An 18,468-nucleotide genomic window follows, 5' to 3' on the forward strand; every position below is an offset into this window, starting at 1 on the left:
TTATTAATATTGTCCCCCGTCAAGCAGTTTCACTGGTAAAGCCTCTTTACAGATGAGTGATCCCCAAACGCTTTGCTTAGCGGTTCGATCGAATCACATAAAAGTATCGGTTCAAACGAATGATTCCTTTTCGAATCACTAGAAATTCAGTCGCGATACACTGACTATACAGTGGAGTTAGATATCGGAATAAAGAACACAGCCCATGTCTTTTCTCTGTCTCGCGCTCAAAAACAAAACTGAGGGGTGTTTCTCGCGCCGTCAGTGCGTGCGCTCTTTTCGCGCGTCTGTTGGGTTAACTTGGTTATATTGGAGAGGCGCGCGGTCACCGTTACGCACTTCAGCGGAACACCGAGCTCAGGATGGCCGAGAGTCACGGCGAGATCAGCGGCCACGACTGTCGACCGGCTCAGACCTTCAACCACAGATCCTCCAAGTGGGTCCGTTTGAACGTCGGCGGCACGTATTTTCTGTCCACCAGACAGACTCTCTGCCGGGACCCCAAATCATTCCTGTTCCGACTGTGCCAAGCAGAGCCAGACCTCGACTCGGATAAGGTAATACAGTTTGATTTGTTTCATTTAGCCAGTTCAACTGAGATAAATAACTTGCCATCTAAAACAGACCATTTATTTATTTAGTTCATGTATAAGTTATTTATAAAGAATGGGTGGGAAAAGTAGGTTAGAGAGTGCAGAAGTCTGTAAAATGATACTCAAGCAAAGCCTCTTTATCACGTAATACCGTTATACTGACAATGCATTTTGACTAGTAATTATGTAATTTGATATAGCTGAATTATAAATATTATAGTTATTCACACACAGGACCGTTATTAAATAAGATATTGTATTATGGTAACCTTATGTAAAAGTGCATCTACAGATAATGTATAAACAAACATCTAAACAGTTTTAAAAAGCTGTAATGTAAACAAAACCAAAACTGACAGCTGTACAGAAATGAATGTAGCCTATCTATGTTAAAAAAATAAAATAAAAAACACTTATCATTTGGCATTAAGCATGCATAAACCTGTTTTTGTTCAGTTTTTTAATTATTCACAAGACAAAAGATCTATTTCTGCTCAGTTTGGAGGAGATGCTTTAAAATGGGTCATCAGTATGAAGCTATCTCTAGCTGTTATTTCACTTCTTCAGTTCATAATCACTTATATTGTTGCATGGAGTTATTTGTATTGTTTCTATGGTAATTTTGGGGGGGTTGTCCAGATGGCTGTTTTTGTCTAGAGTTGTTTTCCTGTCGGATGGACTCGAACAAACACACTTTTACCGTCCGCCCCACCCCTCCTCTCCCAGTCCCAGAACAAGCTCTCTACTGTTCTTCTCCACGAGTGTTCATGGGAAGACGTGCAGGCAGATTGTGGCGTCCTGGGGTGGCCATGCCGATGACATCATCAGCACATCTGCCCCAGTTTTGCTCTGTAATCTGGACACAATCCCGCTTATGACACCTGAGCTGTGTCCGAGATCAGGGTCGAAGGTTATGGGTCAGGCAATGATCAGTGTTTGATGCAAGCAGGAGGTTGTTAAGTGTAGGCTAATATTGTAAAAATATTAGAATCTGTTTTCAAAAATATTTTTTTCTGATAACCTAAATATAAAAAAGGTGCATTACAGAGTAAAAATGTGTAGCCTATTATTATTTAATATGATTGAATCGATCAGACTGCAGTTTTTAAGAACTAAAAAAGAACTTTTTGCATTTTATCCAACCACTTTTATTTATATTTATAAATTTATAAAATCGGAAAACTGATAAACTGTATCAATATATATATATATATATATATAAATGACAACATTTGAAAACTGAAATAGCATTATTGTGACATGGAGAAAAATAAAGATATAGAAAAATAAAGAAATAATTGTCTTCAGTCTACAAGATTATTATTAAATATTACTGCCTAATATTTGAATTTATCATTAATGCTTAAGTGGTTTTGAAACTGTAATGTTAAAATGTTTTCTCCTAGTAATTATCTCATAATTTGCAGAAATAATTATAAGTAAACCATTTCTAGTTTGATTCTTTGGAAAAAGTGTAAGCAGCACAGACGGTGTCAAAACATTGCTGTTTGTCGTCTCAACCAATTGCGTGAGTTTGGGGGCGGAGCTACATGTTTGTTCGGGGCACTTGCTGCCTTCAAGTGTTCGGGAAACATGTTTGAAACCATTTTTGCATTTTATTTGGTGGCAACAAACATTACACGCTTCCTCTTTAAATCGCATCATATAACGAGTAGTTGAAGTGCACACTTAAATTAAATTATATAATTTCACTGTAATAAATTAAATACTTTTTTTGCCATTTGAACAGCAGCGTGTGTCACATTCTTTTGGGTTCTCGCTGCTCCTGCTGTCTTACCTCCTCTCATCTCTCAAATCTCAGACGGTAATCTCAAAATAACCCTAATCCAGAATAATCCTGCTCTCTAGGGGTTTTAACCCTGTAAAGAGCAGGAGTCTCTAAGGCTCTGGGAAATCACTCCACGCTGTTTGTGCCCCAGATTTGATAAAAGGCTGATTTCAGCCTCACACACCAGGTCCATTTCGCATCTGGAAGTGTCCTGGTTGAAGCTTGAACAGAATATTGTGCGCGTGTGTGTGTGTGTGTCACATAACGTTTATTTTTTTATGAATGTGGCCTGCATGCCATTAAAAACAGATGCCGAGTCCCACACGCACACGCGCACAACTCATTAATGTTTAAACTCACTTTCCTCTAATGGATCTCTTCTCTTGGTGTTCCCTGGTTGCACACTAAGTAAAGTAAAAACATGCTGTTTTGTAATAATAATGATAACTTGATTTTCACATTTTCCGTTGTCAAAACTCTCAGGCATGTGGTTACTAAGGTGGTACTATTTTTTTATATATTTTTTTTTACTGTTTTCAGAGGGTTTTAGCACATTGCTATGTGGTTGCTAGGGTGTTATGGATGGTTTCTAGGGCGTTGCTATGCAGTTAGGGTGTTTGCAGGTCGTCGCAATTTGGTTGCTGAGGTTTCTTTCTCTGTCCTTTCATTTATACTGTAGGATGAGACAGGGGCATATTTGATTGACAGGGATCCCATGTATTTCGGGCCCGTACTGAATTACCTGAGACATGGAAAGCTGGTCCTCAACAAGAACCTGACAGAGGAAGGTACGACAAACATGCACCGTCAAACTGACATGATCGAGACTGTGATTGTTGCTCTGTAACTTTAATTGGGTTTGCATGTGTATCTCAGGAGCTCTTGAAGAGGCGGAGTTCTACAACATCACGTCATTAATTAAACTCATCAAAGAAAATATCAGTGAAAGAGATGCTAAGACGATACACGTAAGGGAGCAGGAAAACACACCATTCACTATAAATTAGGCTATAAAAAGTTTCATTATAAGGTTGTGAAATTTCATTCTGGCAGTATGCAAATCTATATGTGCCTTCAGGCATACATTTAAAGTGGACCTATTATGCTCCTTTTTACAAGATGTAATGTAAGTCTCAGGTGTCCCCAGAATGTGTCCGTGAAGTTTCAGCCCAAAATGCCCCACAGATCATTTATTACACCATGTTGTTTAGTATTTTTGAGTGGAAGGAAAAACATGCTGTTTTCGTGCATGTGTCTTTAAATGCAAATGAGCTGCTGCTCCCCATCCAGAAGAGGGCGGAGCCTTTACAGCTCGTGCCTCGCTCTGATACTCTGGCAAAAAGTAAAACATCTGTTTGGGTTTGATTATCATCTCTATCGCAGTCACGCTCACATGACATTACAGTTCTTCATCATCATGAAAGTTTATTATCTGCATGCGTTTTAAAGGGGTGGTATAATGCCCTTTTCACAAGATGTAAAATAAGTCTGTGATGTCCCCAGAGTGTGTGTAGTTTTAGCTCAAAACACCCCACAGATATTTTTATGTAGCATGTTAAAGTTGTCCCTTTTTGAGGGTGAGTCCCTTTAAATGCAAATGAGCTGCTGCTCCCGGCACAGAGGGCGGAGCTACAACAGCTCGTTCTTAGCAGCTTCAATTACCTCACACAGATATGCACTGAAAATATCAAAAACTTTTAGACTTTTATGTTCAAACCGCAATGATGGAGAGACTCAAGAAGAAGTGACAACATGTAGACAACATTTCTGAATGGTTAGTTAATGAATTTATGTCGCTTACTTGAAGTTATCTTCTAGTCGTTGATTAGCATATTCATAGTCTTGATAATCTATAAATCGTGTTCCGGGGGCGGGGTTTATGTAAATTCTAGGGTTGGTGATGTCACTAACCCGGGAGGAATGTCGTGTAGTCTCTACCAGCCGTTTGTTGTAGTCCTTAAAAAGCTATTTCTTTAAAAGCAAATATCTCCCTTTGCTCTGTAACTTTGCAGATGTGGTTTATGCTCAAACAGCAACATTACACACTAACTGAAGTTAGAAAAGTGAAATGATAATCAACCACCCCTTTAAAGCCATATCAGTCTAAACTTCTGATATATGGTTTTCTGAGCGCACACATCCGAAGCACGAGAACAGAAAGCTGGATTTCAGACAGAGCGTCCCGTCTGTATTAAACTCTTCTCTTTCACATCTTATTGCGCTTAAACTGTAAAATACACAGAAGGTTATGTTATAAACACACAGAGATCACATAAACACAGTCGGTTATGTCTGTGAACGTAAACAGCAAGTAGAAAAATCGCATGTGTACATTAGATCTGTGTATTAAAGTAAAAAGCAGCGTAATATACAGTGCCTACTGCTATATATGCTGTTATATGAATCAAACAACAAAAGAAAAACAGAAAATCACTCCCTGCACTTGACTGAATAACTTTAGTAGCTTTAATACGAATTTCTTACTTGGCGAGGAGATAAACATGGCGGACTGTGTCCAGCTCACTGAGGGGGCGGGTCTATGCTAATAAGACAGTCCATCAGCAGTCATGGGCGGGGCCTAAGCTTACCGTATGTGACGTCACTTTTCATAGAAACTGCAAACAGCTTATTCTGAGACACGGCTTATGCTTTATGGGGATTAAAAAAAAAGAATGCATGGATTTTTACCATTATATGGTGGTTGTGTACACACACTGCAGACACACATTTATGTTCAACATATTAAAGTGCATTTTGCATAATGGGTCCCCTTTAAATGAAATGAATTTACATTTAAATGACATTTTTGTTATATACATGTAGCATGTAAATGAAGGACAGATGTTTTACCACCCTTGTCTCTGTCTTCAGACGCCAGTCAAGCATGTTTACAGAGTTCTGCAGTGTCAAGAGGAAGAACTGACACAGATGGTCTCAACCATGTCAGACGGATGGAAGTTTGAGCAGGTAAATCAAACCCGGCATCAGTTCATCTGATCATTCCAGCTCCACAACAATCAGAATCGCTCCCGCCGGTTCAGCTGACCTGCGGTGTGTGATGCAGGCCCTGCCTTACGCTCTGATTGGTTGTTGCAGCTTGTCAGTGTAGGTTATGGGCGGGCCCAGAAGTCAGAGTTTTTCCTGATTGTGTCTCGGGAGGTGAAGGGGGAGGAGTCAAGCCAAACTCACCCCGCCCACAGTGGAGAGGTGTGTCCAACAATCCCCTGTCCTCCCACTAACCACTGCATGCCCTCGCAGTTTTGGTTTTCATTGCAGTGGACACAGTGAATGTGGTTGTCCGGCATGTGACTTGCATGGATGTCGTGCTTTCAATCTGCATGTTTATAAGTGTTAGCATGCTTTTAACAACGGTGAATCTCTGCATTCTGATGCATTCCCGAGCATGTTGACTATTTAAGTGCACCATGTTATATTTTAATTTAAAGGGTTAGTTCACCCAGAAATGAAAATTATCCCATAATTTACTCACCCTCAAGCCATCCCAGGTGTTCATGACTTTCTTCTTTCAGCCAAACACAAAAGTTATATTAAAAAAAATATCCTGGCTCCTCCAAGCTTTGTAATGGGATTGAATAGTAATTGTAGAAGTGATGCGTTTTTGTAAGAAAATATCCATATTTATAACTTTATAAAACATAATCACTGGCATCCGGTGAAAGGTCAGAGGTCACTCTTCTGCCAGAACTAGACTCGCGTACGGCCGTTACCGGAAGCCAGTGATATATAGTTTATACATTTATAAATATAGATAATATTCTTACGAAAATGCATCGCTTCGTTTCAGAAGGCCTTTATTAACCCACTGGAGTCATATGGATTACTTTTATGATGGATGGATGTGCTTTTTTGGGCTTCAAAATCTGTGGTACCATTCACTCCCATTATAAAGCTTGGAAGAGCCAGGCTATTTTTTTATATAGCTCAGATTGTGCTCGGCTGAAAGAAGAAAGTCATGTACACCTATGGCTTGAGAGTGAGTAAATTATGGGATAGTTGAATTTTTGGGTGAACAAACCTTTTAAGGCAAGACTCCCCTGGTGAATAGGGTAAAAATGTAACAAATAATGTATAAATATGCAAATTGTCTATTTGCATACATTTCCAGAACAGATATCTGAACATTGGATTAAGCCAGGTTTAGAATTCTTGTTTCATTTTGATTGGAATTTCATTTGATTTGATTATCATTCCATAAATCAAGAAATACTGTCAACAGTCAGAACAAAATACATTTTCACCATGTTTTTAGGACTAAAATGTTGTATTAAATCAGTCAAATGATATATGAAACGAACCCCTCTGACTCATTTTGAGAAACGGCTTTTAAAAAAGATGAAATGTAATTGATTTCTATAGATGCAAATAGATAAAGTGCACTAAAATAAACATTTAAAAGTGTATTTTGGATGTTTTCTTTCCACTAGTCTGAAACAACTCTCAAAATTGACCAGTGCATGAAAAAAACAAAACAAAATTTGCATGTAATGTCTTGCCTTAAACTGATTATTCATCCAAAAATGTCAATTCTGTCATTATTTTCTCACCCTCATGCTGTTCCAAACCTGCACTTTATATCTAAATATTGTGCGCAACATTCACACTGTGCAGTGAAAGTGAATGGGAACGGATGTTGTCAAACTCCAAAAAAAGCATCATAAAAGTGTGATATAAGTGGAAATCACAATTAAATTACAACCAAAAAAATAGCTCTTGAATCACAATTGTGTTAAGATGTTAGTGACACCAAATTGTCACTAATGTCAAACCTGCTTTTGAATATAAGCAAGTCTCAAAAATTTGATTTGCGAGTTATGTTTTCAGTGACTCATGACATAATTCGCATTTTTGGGTGTACTGTTTCTTTAATCGTTTATAGTCGCTCAATGAGAACAGTTGCTCATCTCTTCGTGTTTCTCTTCGTTTCTGTCTCTCGTTCATGTTTTATGTAGGTGGTGAGTATCGGCTCCTCCTATAACTACGGTAGTGAAGATCAGGCGGAGTTCTTGTGTGTTGTTTCTAAGGAACTGCACAACCAATCATATAGCAGCAGCTCCCAGCCCAGTGAGAAAGCCAAGGTAAGCATGTGTGTTCGGCATGTGTAACAACTGGATTACTAGCAGTACCGCTCTATTTTACACAGTATACACTGAATACCGCCTAAAAATAGTACGTGAAACAGTATGTTGCTGTTATGATGGCCTAATTACGTTGGTCACATGTCCTCATGTTTGTTGAATTCTGTCATTTTTTTTTTTTTTACATTTTTTTTTACATTTATGAAGTGATATATGTTGCATAAATTGCATATAGCATCATTTTAGAAATAATTTTGTATTTCTATTTCAAGTATTTTTTTATTATAATTCATCATTTTGTGTATAAAAGTTAAAAACGAACTCATAATGCGTCTGGTTCGTTTAAAGAATGAAATCAGAAATCATGTCAATCATGCTGCATTGTGGGATACAATATAATCAAGCAGTATAATGTAGTACATCATCCAGGTATCCCATGCATTCTGAATATGGGCATACTATGCACACTATACATAGTATATACTTCATAGATTATAAGAGTAATATTTTAAGAAAGAGTCCAAAGTAATAATGTACTAAACGGATCCTATTTTTGGTATGCTTATACAACTATAGTACCTGTAGGTTATCTTTGTATTCTATGCATACAGAAAATGAATACTTATGTACACTACCATTCAAAGGTTTGGGGTCAGCAAGACTTTTAATAGTTTTATTTAGCAAAGACATGTACAATTGTTCAAAAGTGACAGTAAAGACATTTAAATAATATTACAAAAGATTATTTTTCGATTCATCAAAGAATCCTAAAAGAATGCATCACAGTTTCCACAACAAATATTAAGCAGAACAACTGTTTTATAATAATAATAATAATAATAATCAGAAATGTTTTTAGACCAGCAAATCATCATATTAGAATGATTTCTGAAGGATCATGTGACACTGAAGACTGGAGTAATGATGCTGAAAATTCAGCTTTGATCACAGGAATGAATTACATTTTACAATATATCACAATAGAAAACAGTTATTTTAAATGGTAATAATATTTCACAATATTACTGATTTTACTGCATTTTTGATCAAATAAATGCAGCCTTGATGAGCAGAAAAAATCTTTTTGAACAGTTTATAGTGTACACTGTAATTGTTCAGAAATAAAGTATTGGGTTATTCCGAACAGAGCCGTTGTGTTGCAGAGTATTATTGACAGTAGCTCAGTGCAGATTAGTAATCTTTTGTTGTATCATGTAAATCCTCTGCTGTTTTCCCTCAGATTCTACAGGAGCGCGGTTCTAGAATATGATCATCTAGATCCCGCGTTCTGAGACACATCAGCTCTTTCTAGAACATTCCATGCGCTTGTTCTCTTCACGCGCACCGACAGACTGAAGCACGCGAGCAACACGTGAAGAGCACGTCCACTTACGGTGCCTGGAATAAAAGCTGGGATGCTTTATTATTCACAGACTGATTCTGATCTGAAGAACTGGACCACTGTAAATCTCAGGGATCAAAAGGAAACGGTGACGTCACTCTGAATCACTGTCCACCCGTCACTATCACAATCACTCTGTATAGTACAGTGGGGTCCAATAGTGAGGATGTTTCAATTGTGCATTAACAAATAGTTTTAGTTACAAGTGCACAAACAAAATCTGATGCTCATGTTCTCCTTCATGATATGAGATGTTACAAAAGCACACTGAGCTTCAGTATGAGTCACATGATCAATGACTTTTGGACCCCACTGTCATTTGATAAACAACCAATAGTTAACAATTAGTGATTTAAAAAATCGGTACTAATTTTGCAGTAGCGCCACGGTTGAGCACAAGATTTTTAGTGCTGAGTAACATTCACTAGTGTGAGATTTCAAAAGTTTGGGGTCTGTAAGATTTTGAAATATTTTTTGAAAAGTCTCTCACCAAATCTTAATTTAAAAACAGTTCCATTGTGAAATATTATTACAATTTAAAAGAATTGTTTTCTATTTTTCAGCATCATTACTCCAGTCTTCAGTGTCACATGATCCTTCAGAAATCATTCTGATATGATGATTTGCTGCTCAAGAAACATTTATTATTATTATCAATGTTGAAAAAGGTTGTGCTTCTTCATATTTGATACCGTGATTCATTTTAATCAGGATTCTTTGATGAAGTTGCAAAAGAACAGCACTTATTTGAAATCTAAATCTTTGACACTTTTGACCAATTCAATGCATCCTTGCTGAATAAAAGTAATCTTTTCTTTAAAAAGAAAATCTTACTGACCCCAAACTTTTGAACTGTATCTGGAATGTTTTAGTTTTTTTTTACTCCTTTTGAACATTATTGCTTTTGCACTACTGCTATTATTGTTATCATCCAGGCAATATTTCAGAGGTATCAGTAAATGCATCCTTGCTGTTAAGAAAAGTGTTAGTGCATCTTATGACCTTATGGCTGGGCCTTAAAGGGAAAGAGCTTTTCTGTCTGTCAACCAAGAGGAAAGACGGGATCGGGAAAGCCTTTAAAATGACACCTTGCACATTTTTGATATATGGACAAACACTATTATATATCCTGTAAGGTAACAATAGATGCATTTGTATGTCATTTTTGAAAATGCTAAAGTCAAATCTAGTCAAATCTATACCTGTACTGCAAAATCTCACGACACTATAATCCAAGTAGCTGAATGCAACACACATCCACACACTTTTAAGACATAAATGCAGTTTTAACAAATAGTTATGTGTCTGTCTGCTTCTTACTTACTTTGGAGAAAGCACTATTATCATAGTGTTAAAGATAGGGACGGTGTTGTTAAAACTAGAATGGTTAAAAATAATATATATCCTGAAATGAAATCAAATATAAAAACTAAACACTAAATCTCATTTTCATTTTTTAACTTGATAGGGTTGCACGGTATACCGATACTACGGTAATATCGCGATACTAAAGCTTAAAAAATACTGCCAATGCAAACGCAATTTTATTTATTTTTTACGTAATATTGTGAATTATTTGTTTTATTGACCTCCAGTCAGAGTTGAACATTTCAAGATATGAGGGCAGAAAATGCTCCTGTATGCATTCTTGTTTTTTATATTTAGGCTATAACATGATAATTCAGCAATATGACTCGAGCAAGAGTGCCGTTTTCATTATCAACAATTACAAATGTGCTTGATTTTATACAATAGTTCAGTGAATTTAAAGGAAATTTTTAGATACAACATTGTCAGTATTGATTTCACCAATGAAAATAGTTCTAAACAAAGCAGAATGGTTTCAACACAGCGGTGTTTGTTTTGTTTCTGAATAAATCCATGTTTTTGAACAAATCGACCTGAGCCATTCATAAAAACAGTCAATTGCTTCGTTCCTGAACGAATCAGACATTTTTAAGGAATCGGTTGGATAAATGATTCAGTGACTCAATCATTAAGACTTGCTGCCACCTACTGACGGTTTTCGTTTTCAATTTAAACATTTTTCCAACATGTTGGCATTTCTATGTTCCGAGTTTTATTGCCTATTTAAAACATTATTTAATCTCATAACATTAGGCTATTTATGCAATTGAGTACCATTAAACTGTCAGTGTAAATATCTAAATGTCACTTTATGCTGTGTCTGTGCTACTTTGGCAGTGCTAAGATGGATTTTGTTTACACTGAAATATTTGATTGGAAGCGATAGCCAGTTATTTATTCTCATTAATAAAGTATTTGAGGAAAATCTTGTCTGGTTTCATTTACATCTAACGTTACGTATTTATGAAAATTTGGTTCATTTTGAAGATTTGAATAATGAATTAACACGATACTGCATGGTATCGTGATACTTCAGATGGTTTAGTAGCCTATCATAAGATGTTTTTTATGGTAGGCCTATCGTGAACCGGCTACTTAGCAAAAACTAAAACGGAAATTAAAAACTAGTGTTTTTTTTTAAAACTAGCATTTTAACTAAAATTAAAATGAAAACGGAAAATGCAAAAAACAAACGCTAATTCAAAATATCAAAAACCCTACTATTAATACTACCCTACTCTACCTATCTCATTCATGTCTGTCAAACGGGTCACGACGTGGTCATGTCATGATTTGATTTACATCAGCATAATTTCAAACATTGTGTAATTCCGGCTCAGATGCTAATGCTTCCACATGCGTAAATAGAGCATTATTTGCATTATTTGGATATTAAGATTCCCCTTTCATGCTGAGAGATTAATCCAGGAGTCGCTGCTGCACCATCTGTGCACACACGTGACCAGCACTGCCATGACAAGAGAAAGCGGCTGTGTCCCAATCATAGGCTGTTAAAAGGTCCCAATTCAAAGGCTACTGCTTTTTTCAAGTTTTTTTTTTAATTGTTTCATTTGTATTGGTAGATTATTTGAGTAAATTGAACCCCAATACTTAAGTTTAAAAGTGTAATTAGACAATTTCTCTCTCGCTCTCTCTCTCTCTCTCTCAAAAAAAAATAAAAAAAATCCTGTAGTCACTGCCATGCAATGAATTCTGGGGTAGGCTACGAAGAATCTATCTGTTGTATTCTTCATTCTCAAACGAATTACGCATTTGTAAGAGCCTTCGTATTGGGACAGCCTTCGTCTCGCAGCGGTGACGCAATCGGCTCTCGAAGGATGCAGCCTCTGAATTGGGAACAGCAAGAGTCAATTGTATGATAAACGTAGGCTACTCACGTGTGGTTTTCCACATCACTGACACTGACGTATATAAAGTCATTAATATCAGCAGAACACAAAATGCTTGTACTGTTACGCCTCTGTAAACATGAGCTGAAAAACTACTTCATGTCATTCGCTCAATTTAAAAAAAAATTTCTTCAAAATTTTCTTTATTTTTCTTCAAAAATAAATTTCTTGCCACATGATGCCAGTATTTATAAGCCTTTTTTTCTTTTCTTTTTTTGCAGCCATCAAACTGTATTCTGCATTTTTTTTTTAAGCAAGTCTCTATCATAAACAAACAAAAAAATGTAGGCCAATTGTGATTTTGTCTCTGATGTTTTTGTTTTGGTGAATTTGTTTTACTATTCCAATTTCACACAATGTAACAAGCATCATAGATAGATAGATAGATAGATAGATATATATATAGATAGATAGATAGATAGATAGATAGATAGATAGATAGATAGATAGATAGATAGATAGATAGATAGATAGATAGATAGATAGATAGATAGATAGATAGATTTATTCTGGTACTGTCCCTTTAAATTGTAGCCGTCTATAGGAATGCCTGCTCTAAATGTTTCCACAAGGGAAAAGACAACGTATCATATTTCCAAACAAACACACGGCGCCCATACGCGTAAGCTAAAATATTTCAACAATTCGATCGTTTAAACGAACAACATTAGCGTAATTTCAATTGATCCGGAATTTTCCTGCAGGCGATCTGCGTGTAGTGCCGCTGGTCCTGATTAGACTGCTTCACTCAGAACCGAATGTGTTTTCGGGAGGGAAACTTCACAGCTTTGGTACCGAGTCAAACACGGTTCGAGTGAACGGGCCCAGAAGACGAATAACACTGGGATTCACAAGGTAAGACGGTTCTGTCCACACGGGAGAGACATTATTCTGTTTTGGTAACTAGTAAACGGTCGCATCGGTTTTGTTTGGTACGGTTGCTGTGTGAACGCGCGCTCGCGTCAAAGGAACTCGAGTTTCTTTGTCCTGCGCGCTCATGAACAGCGTTCCAGCGCTGGACTCCATATTTATTGACATTTTATGTTGTCATAATGTGAAGTTAAAACATTTCGTTGATTATGGTGTCATAATGTGGAGTTAAAATCCTGTTATATCATAGTGTAGAGTGAACTTCTATTATGAGCACTTAAAATCCTGAATTATGACGCCATTATCATGATTGTAAACTTAATATTATGACATCATAAGCTGGAGTTTTACCCTCTGGTATATCGACGCAATAGGAGATTAATAACCTCAGTTTTCATTATGATGTGTGATTGATTACATAGTAGTGTGACGTAACATCTTGATTATGATGTCAAATTTTTAGATCAATTGTACATACATTTTAGTCTAATCCTGTGAATTTAAGATGATTTGATTAGAAAGTGTTGGGGTAAAATGTCATGTCAAGGGCTAAATTGAATCATTAGGAAACATAAATAATTTATATTTTTATGTAATTAAACATAATTACATTTGCTATATATAGAGTCTAAAATCCCTATTATTTGAACCACTGGCACATCTTACCCCGAAGCTACCATATTGGCAAAATGATTCATGGCAAACTATAGCCAATTAGTTTAAGCGGGTTTTATACATTGGTAATACACCGACATGTATGGTGTATCTTTTAGAACTGGATACAATTTATTTGACATAATCATATAGAAAAATTAATGTCACATGCAAAAAATAATTAAAAAAATGATACAAATCTTTATATTGGTTCTCATGTGTGTCTCTCAGTCACAGGCAGGTGTATATGATGGCCAATTTCTAAGTAGCCTATACATTTTTTTTTTTTTTTTTCTTGTACTGTCCCTTTAAATGTTAGCCATCTAAACTTTTGTTTTGGTAATAATAATTATTATTATTTTTTTAATATTCCAGTTTTTCACAATGTAAATAGACTTCCCACAAATAGCTAAATTGATGGATGGATGGATGGATGATGGGCTCTTAAACGCGTACTCAGATAAATGTGTGTTTCTCCATAGGATCAGTGGTCATGTCTGGCATTGCTCTGAGTCGACTTGCACAAGAGCGCAAAGCATGGAGGAAAGACCATCCATTCGTGAGTAACACTAATATTCTTTTAAATGCACTTACAATCTCTACACAACCATCAGTTTTAAACTGTGCACATTTATAATCCTACAAGTAATTGCTAGTTTTATATACCACTAAATAAACCCTGTAACACATCCTCTGGTCAGGGGTTTATAATCACTGAGGTCCAAAATTTGATCTAGTGAGGGGTGAACCCTCGAGAAAATATATTCACATATATACATATGTGCTTTTTAAGACGTTTGAAGGCCAAAAATATGGATAAGAAATAGCTTTAAACCATGTCAGTGGGCGGTAGATTATTTATCAATACCTGCTCTCCTCATCTCCATCACTCTTTCTTTCTCTCAATCTCCTTATCTTATCCTTAAATGATAGTCTTTTCATTTTCGTCTGTCAGTGATGAAAGTAAACATAGGGTCAACTGATATTTAGCCTATATGTTTTATTAATAATTTTCTTACAGAAGTTAGTTTACTGAAGTCTATGAACACTAGGTAAATAAGTTAACTAAATTCATTCACAATATGTACACATTCAATATTAATCTTATACCTAATGAAAACTAGGGATGCACCGATATGAACATTTTGGCCGATACCGATAACCGATAATTCGTTACATTTGAAAGCCGATAACCGATATATTGGCCGATAAATCTAAATCCAAATTTGTAATTACTTTTTGAGAGCCTGATTACAAAAACAAAAGTTTCACTATTAAAAGTCATGTCCCAAAACACAATTATAATGTTCTCATTATAATTTTTACGAAGCCGATATCACAGCACATAACTGTATTTTCCTTATTTGAAGTGATTCCAATCATATTTCAAGCAATTTAAAGCCATCATGGTGAACAGTGCGAATCTGAAGAGTCTCAGCTGAAGGAAATAATACATTATTTATCAGCTTTAATATATCGGACACATTTTCTTATCAGGCCGATAACGATAACATAAAAAATTTGTATATATCGTCCGATACCGATATATCGTGCATCCCTAATGAAAACGGCTTTAATGTTTCTCGTCCTCTCACATTGACGGTTACTATATTCATCACATTACAGGAATGCTGCGTTAATTAAATAGGCCTATTTTCAATTCAAAATGGCAAAATTAGACAAAAGTTTATTAGTTTGCCTGATTATTTTTGTCGGTCGTTTAACATTTCTATCCTAAAACAGCTGTCAAATATGGGATGTTTAGTTGCATAACTTGCATGTTATCTTGCACTTTATGACCGTTTACCGTTTCTGTGAACATAAAGCCCGCCTACTTTGATTTGATTGGTCATCTCACATATTTTGACATTGATGAGCGGCGACAGACCAATGAGAAGATCTTGTGCTGTGCGATAATCTTGCAGAACTAAAGTAGAGTTAATCCTATATTAGGCAGTTATTTCACAACATTGATTATATACACCTCGGAAAAATACAGAGGTCCGGTGACTTAATCGCCGGATACGGCCATGCCTTGGGTGCTCACTTAATGATTTTGTCCCGACCAAATGTTCCCAGGGCTTTGTTGCTGTGCCGACGAAAAACCCTGATGGCACCATGAATCTCATGAACTGGGAATGTGCTATTCCAGGAAAGAAGGGGGTAAGACTGTTCATTCAAGCTTTAGTTCGGTCAATCCGCTGTAGTTATGAAGCATCATGTGAGATTCTCTCCATCTCTCCCTAGACTCCATGGGAAGGAGGGCTGTTTAAGTTAAGGATGCTGTTTAAAGATGACTACCCCTCATCACCCCCAAAGTGTGAGTTTTACACAAGCATATTCAGTCCTTGTTGCCTGAACCACACCTCACGAACACTTGCTTCTCTGTTGTAGGTAAATTTGAGCCTCCGCTCTTCCACCCGAATGTGTATCCGTCAGGAACAGTGTGTCTTTCCATCCTGGAGGAGGATAAAGACTGGAGACCTGCCATCACCATTAAACAGGTCACCTAAAACTATAATCCACTCTGGTCAACAGTATTCCAGTGCTTTGTTTTCTCAATTCTAAAAACTCTTCTTTCTTTTGTTCCTCCTTCAGATCCTGTTAGGGATTCAGGAGCTCCTAAATGAACCGAACATACAGGATCCAGCTCAGGCAGAGGCGTACACTATATACTGGTATGTTTCACACATGCAGAGAGGTGCAGTACACACTGAAGGGTTGCATTGCTCGTCTGCTCGTGGTCAGTGCACATACCAATATTAGGCTTCCATATACAACTGGACCATTTTCACCACTTTAATGAATATGAAAAATATGCTTGTTAAATCATAATTAATACAATAGCTAATTATGACATGACATTTTTTTTTGTCAATTGGCAGAATTGACAATTCGCAATTTTGACCTAAAATAATATATCATAATAATGCATTTTTAAATCTCTTATGAACTTTTTGTATAGATTTCAACATTTCATCTTATTTGAAAATTATGACATACTTTTATCACATAATTTACTTTTATTTCATTTAAATTTTTATTTCACAATCATTTCCACTGCGTAAGTGAATATAAAAAATATCATCTGGTAAACCATAATTATGACATAGGAAGAATTATGACTATCGCGTGGTTATGACTCTTCATTTTTTTTTTTTTTTTTTTTTTTACAATTAGGACTTTTTATCTAATATTTATGAGAGAGTCAAATTCTGACAATTTTATATCATAATTATGACTTAGTATCTCATAATTTAGACTTTTTATGTCATAATTGCGTATTTTTTTATCATGTGGTGGAAATGGGCTTTCATAGTTTTATTTAAATAGAACTTTTTTCTGTTAACTTTATTCAGTAGCATTATTGTGCTGCATAGTGTTTGGAACAGCCTTCACTTTGAGAGCAAACCTATGATGCCTAGGTTGGCATTGCACTGATCAATGAGTTAGTTTTGTTAGTATACCTCTTTTCTATATAGGCTATGTTTTTATATATATATATGTATATGTAACATCGTGGTCCTGTGAGGAATGTTATTTCGTTCCTGTGTAAGTCTCTACATGTAGCAGAATGATAATAAAGCTCACTTGACTCGCTAGGTTCTGGAAGAGCGAGTGTGTGTGAGATGTTTCTTGCATTGATTCCTCTTGTGTGTTTTTGTTCACAGTCAGAATAGAGTGGAGTACGAGAAGAGAGTTCGTGCACAGGCCAAAAAATTCTCCCCGTCGTAAGCGAGACAGAGGCGAATGGAAAGAGGGATTATGTGAATACTCGTGCTATCCTCTCACCGGGACTAAAAGGACTTAAAATATGATGTCTGTGCCATCAAACCCTTCCCCTGCACCACAAAATTTACACTCTTATTCCTCCCTTTTTTCCCCTTTTAATTTCATTTGCTCTCCGTTTTCCCTTAGATCGCAGTCACCAATTCAGTATCCACAGGTTTTGTCTCGGATCAGAATGGACTGTTGGGATTTTAGCTCCTTATTCATTTGGCGTCTGTCTGTGTGCTTACTTGCACTCGTCATTTTATTATGTTTGTAAAGCTTTGTTTCCTCTTGAAAACATGCGAGCGAGTGTGTGTGTGTGTGTGTGTGTGTTGCGTGTTGCTCTGGTTTTGGTTGGTTTATAGCGTCTTATATGTGGGAGATGGCCTCATGGTGACATTTCCCCTCAGAATGCTGATCTAGGACCAGTTTCCTCTCCATTGGGCCTGTTTGTACTTGACCAGCCACGTGGTCTTAGATCTTTCTATGCTGATTCGTTGAATAAAGTCCAGAGTAATTGCTCTTGTGAGCAGCAGAACCAGAGTCCAATTCTCTTAAACATGCTGTACATGGTTTCTCGTTTGTTTGATGGGAACATGTGTCCTGTGTTCACACTGATTGTGTCTGTTTGTTTAATAAAGCTCTTTCTACATAATGCGTCTGTAGACTGTGTGTGTGTGTGTGTGCGCCCTGACCAGACGTGCGTTTTGTAGATGCGTTCTTGTGTTCAAAAACAGCTAGATGGAGCAGGATGCAGGGGTTTAAACGTGGATGCTCATGGCTACTAAAAACAGAAGATGGTGAGACCTGATAGCCAAAGATATTGTTCTGCGTGATGCTGAATGTAGAGTTGTTGACTGACTTGAAACATCACAGAAGTTTCATACACATTGCATTTTTTTTTATTTAGACAAACGAAAGGCTATAGCAGTAAAATTACAGCATTTTAGAATAGCTTTAAATATACAAATAGAGTTAAAAATATTATACATTTTAGATTTAGCATTTTTAGCAA

General features: G+C 36.5%; 2 protein-coding genes across 3 annotated transcripts; both read left to right on the forward strand.

Annotated features, from left to right (window-relative positions):
* Positions 1 to 108: 108 nt before the first annotated feature.
* Positions 109 to 10,176, forward strand: kctd5b (potassium channel tetramerization domain containing 5b). 2 transcript variants are annotated; one of them, XM_084399563.1, is made up of 7 exons: positions 109 to 557; positions 3,062 to 3,170; positions 3,259 to 3,350; positions 5,254 to 5,349; positions 5,479 to 5,589; positions 7,353 to 7,478; positions 8,719 to 10,176. In XM_084399563.1, the coding sequence occupies exons 1-7, from the start codon at positions 363 to 365 to the stop codon at positions 8,746 to 8,748; spliced, it is 759 nt and encodes a 252-aa protein (XP_084255689.1). In that variant the 5' UTR covers positions 109 to 362; the 3' UTR covers positions 8,749 to 10,176. The 2 variants fall into 2 exon arrangements, with proteins under 2 accessions (XP_084255689.1, XP_084255690.1); XM_084399564.1 differs by lacking the exon at positions 5,479 to 5,589 and having other exon boundaries at positions 169 to 557.
* A 2,534-nt stretch (positions 10,177 to 12,710) lies between these two features.
* Positions 12,711 to 18,108, forward strand: ube2ib (ubiquitin-conjugating enzyme E2Ib). The gene is made up of 8 exons (XM_084399570.1): positions 12,711 to 12,780; positions 12,863 to 13,013; positions 14,165 to 14,241; positions 15,762 to 15,845; positions 15,930 to 16,002; positions 16,077 to 16,186; positions 16,281 to 16,360; positions 17,354 to 18,108. The coding sequence occupies exons 3-8, from the start codon at positions 14,176 to 14,178 to the stop codon at positions 17,415 to 17,417; spliced, it is 477 nt and encodes a 158-aa protein (XP_084255696.1). The 5' UTR covers positions 12,711 to 12,780; positions 12,863 to 13,013; positions 14,165 to 14,175; the 3' UTR covers positions 17,418 to 18,108.
* Positions 18,109 to 18,468: the final 360 nt, after the last annotated feature.

Source organism: Rutilus rutilus (assembly GCF_951802725.1).
Source record: "Rutilus rutilus genome assembly, chromosome: 24".
Taxonomy (NCBI): Eukaryota; Metazoa; Chordata; class Actinopteri; order Cypriniformes; family Leuciscidae; genus Rutilus; species Rutilus rutilus.

Excerpts from the sequence above, each read along its gene's own strand:
- ube2ib (XM_084399570.1), top strand. The coding sequence starts at position 14,176 with ATGTCTGGCATTGCTCTGAGTCGACTTGCACAAGAGCGCAAAGCATGG. Across the intron at positions 16,003-16,076 it reads CCCCTCATCACCCCCAAAGT|GTAAATTTGAGCCTCCGCTC; the intron begins GTGAGTTTTACA and ends TCTCTGTTGTAG. Across the intron at positions 16,187-16,280 it reads CTGCCATCACCATTAAACAG|ATCCTGTTAGGGATTCAGGA; the intron begins GTCACCTAAAAC and ends TTCCTCCTTCAG.
- kctd5b (XM_084399563.1), top strand. The coding sequence starts at position 363 with ATGGCCGAGAGTCACGGCGAGATCAGCGGCCACGACTGTCGACCGGCT. Across the intron at positions 558-3,061 it reads CAGACCTCGACTCGGATAAG|GATGAGACAGGGGCATATTT; the intron begins GTAATACAGTTT and ends TTTATACTGTAG. Across the intron at positions 3,351-5,253 it reads GAGATGCTAAGACGATACAC|ACGCCAGTCAAGCATGTTTA; the intron begins GTAAGGGAGCAG and ends CTCTGTCTTCAG.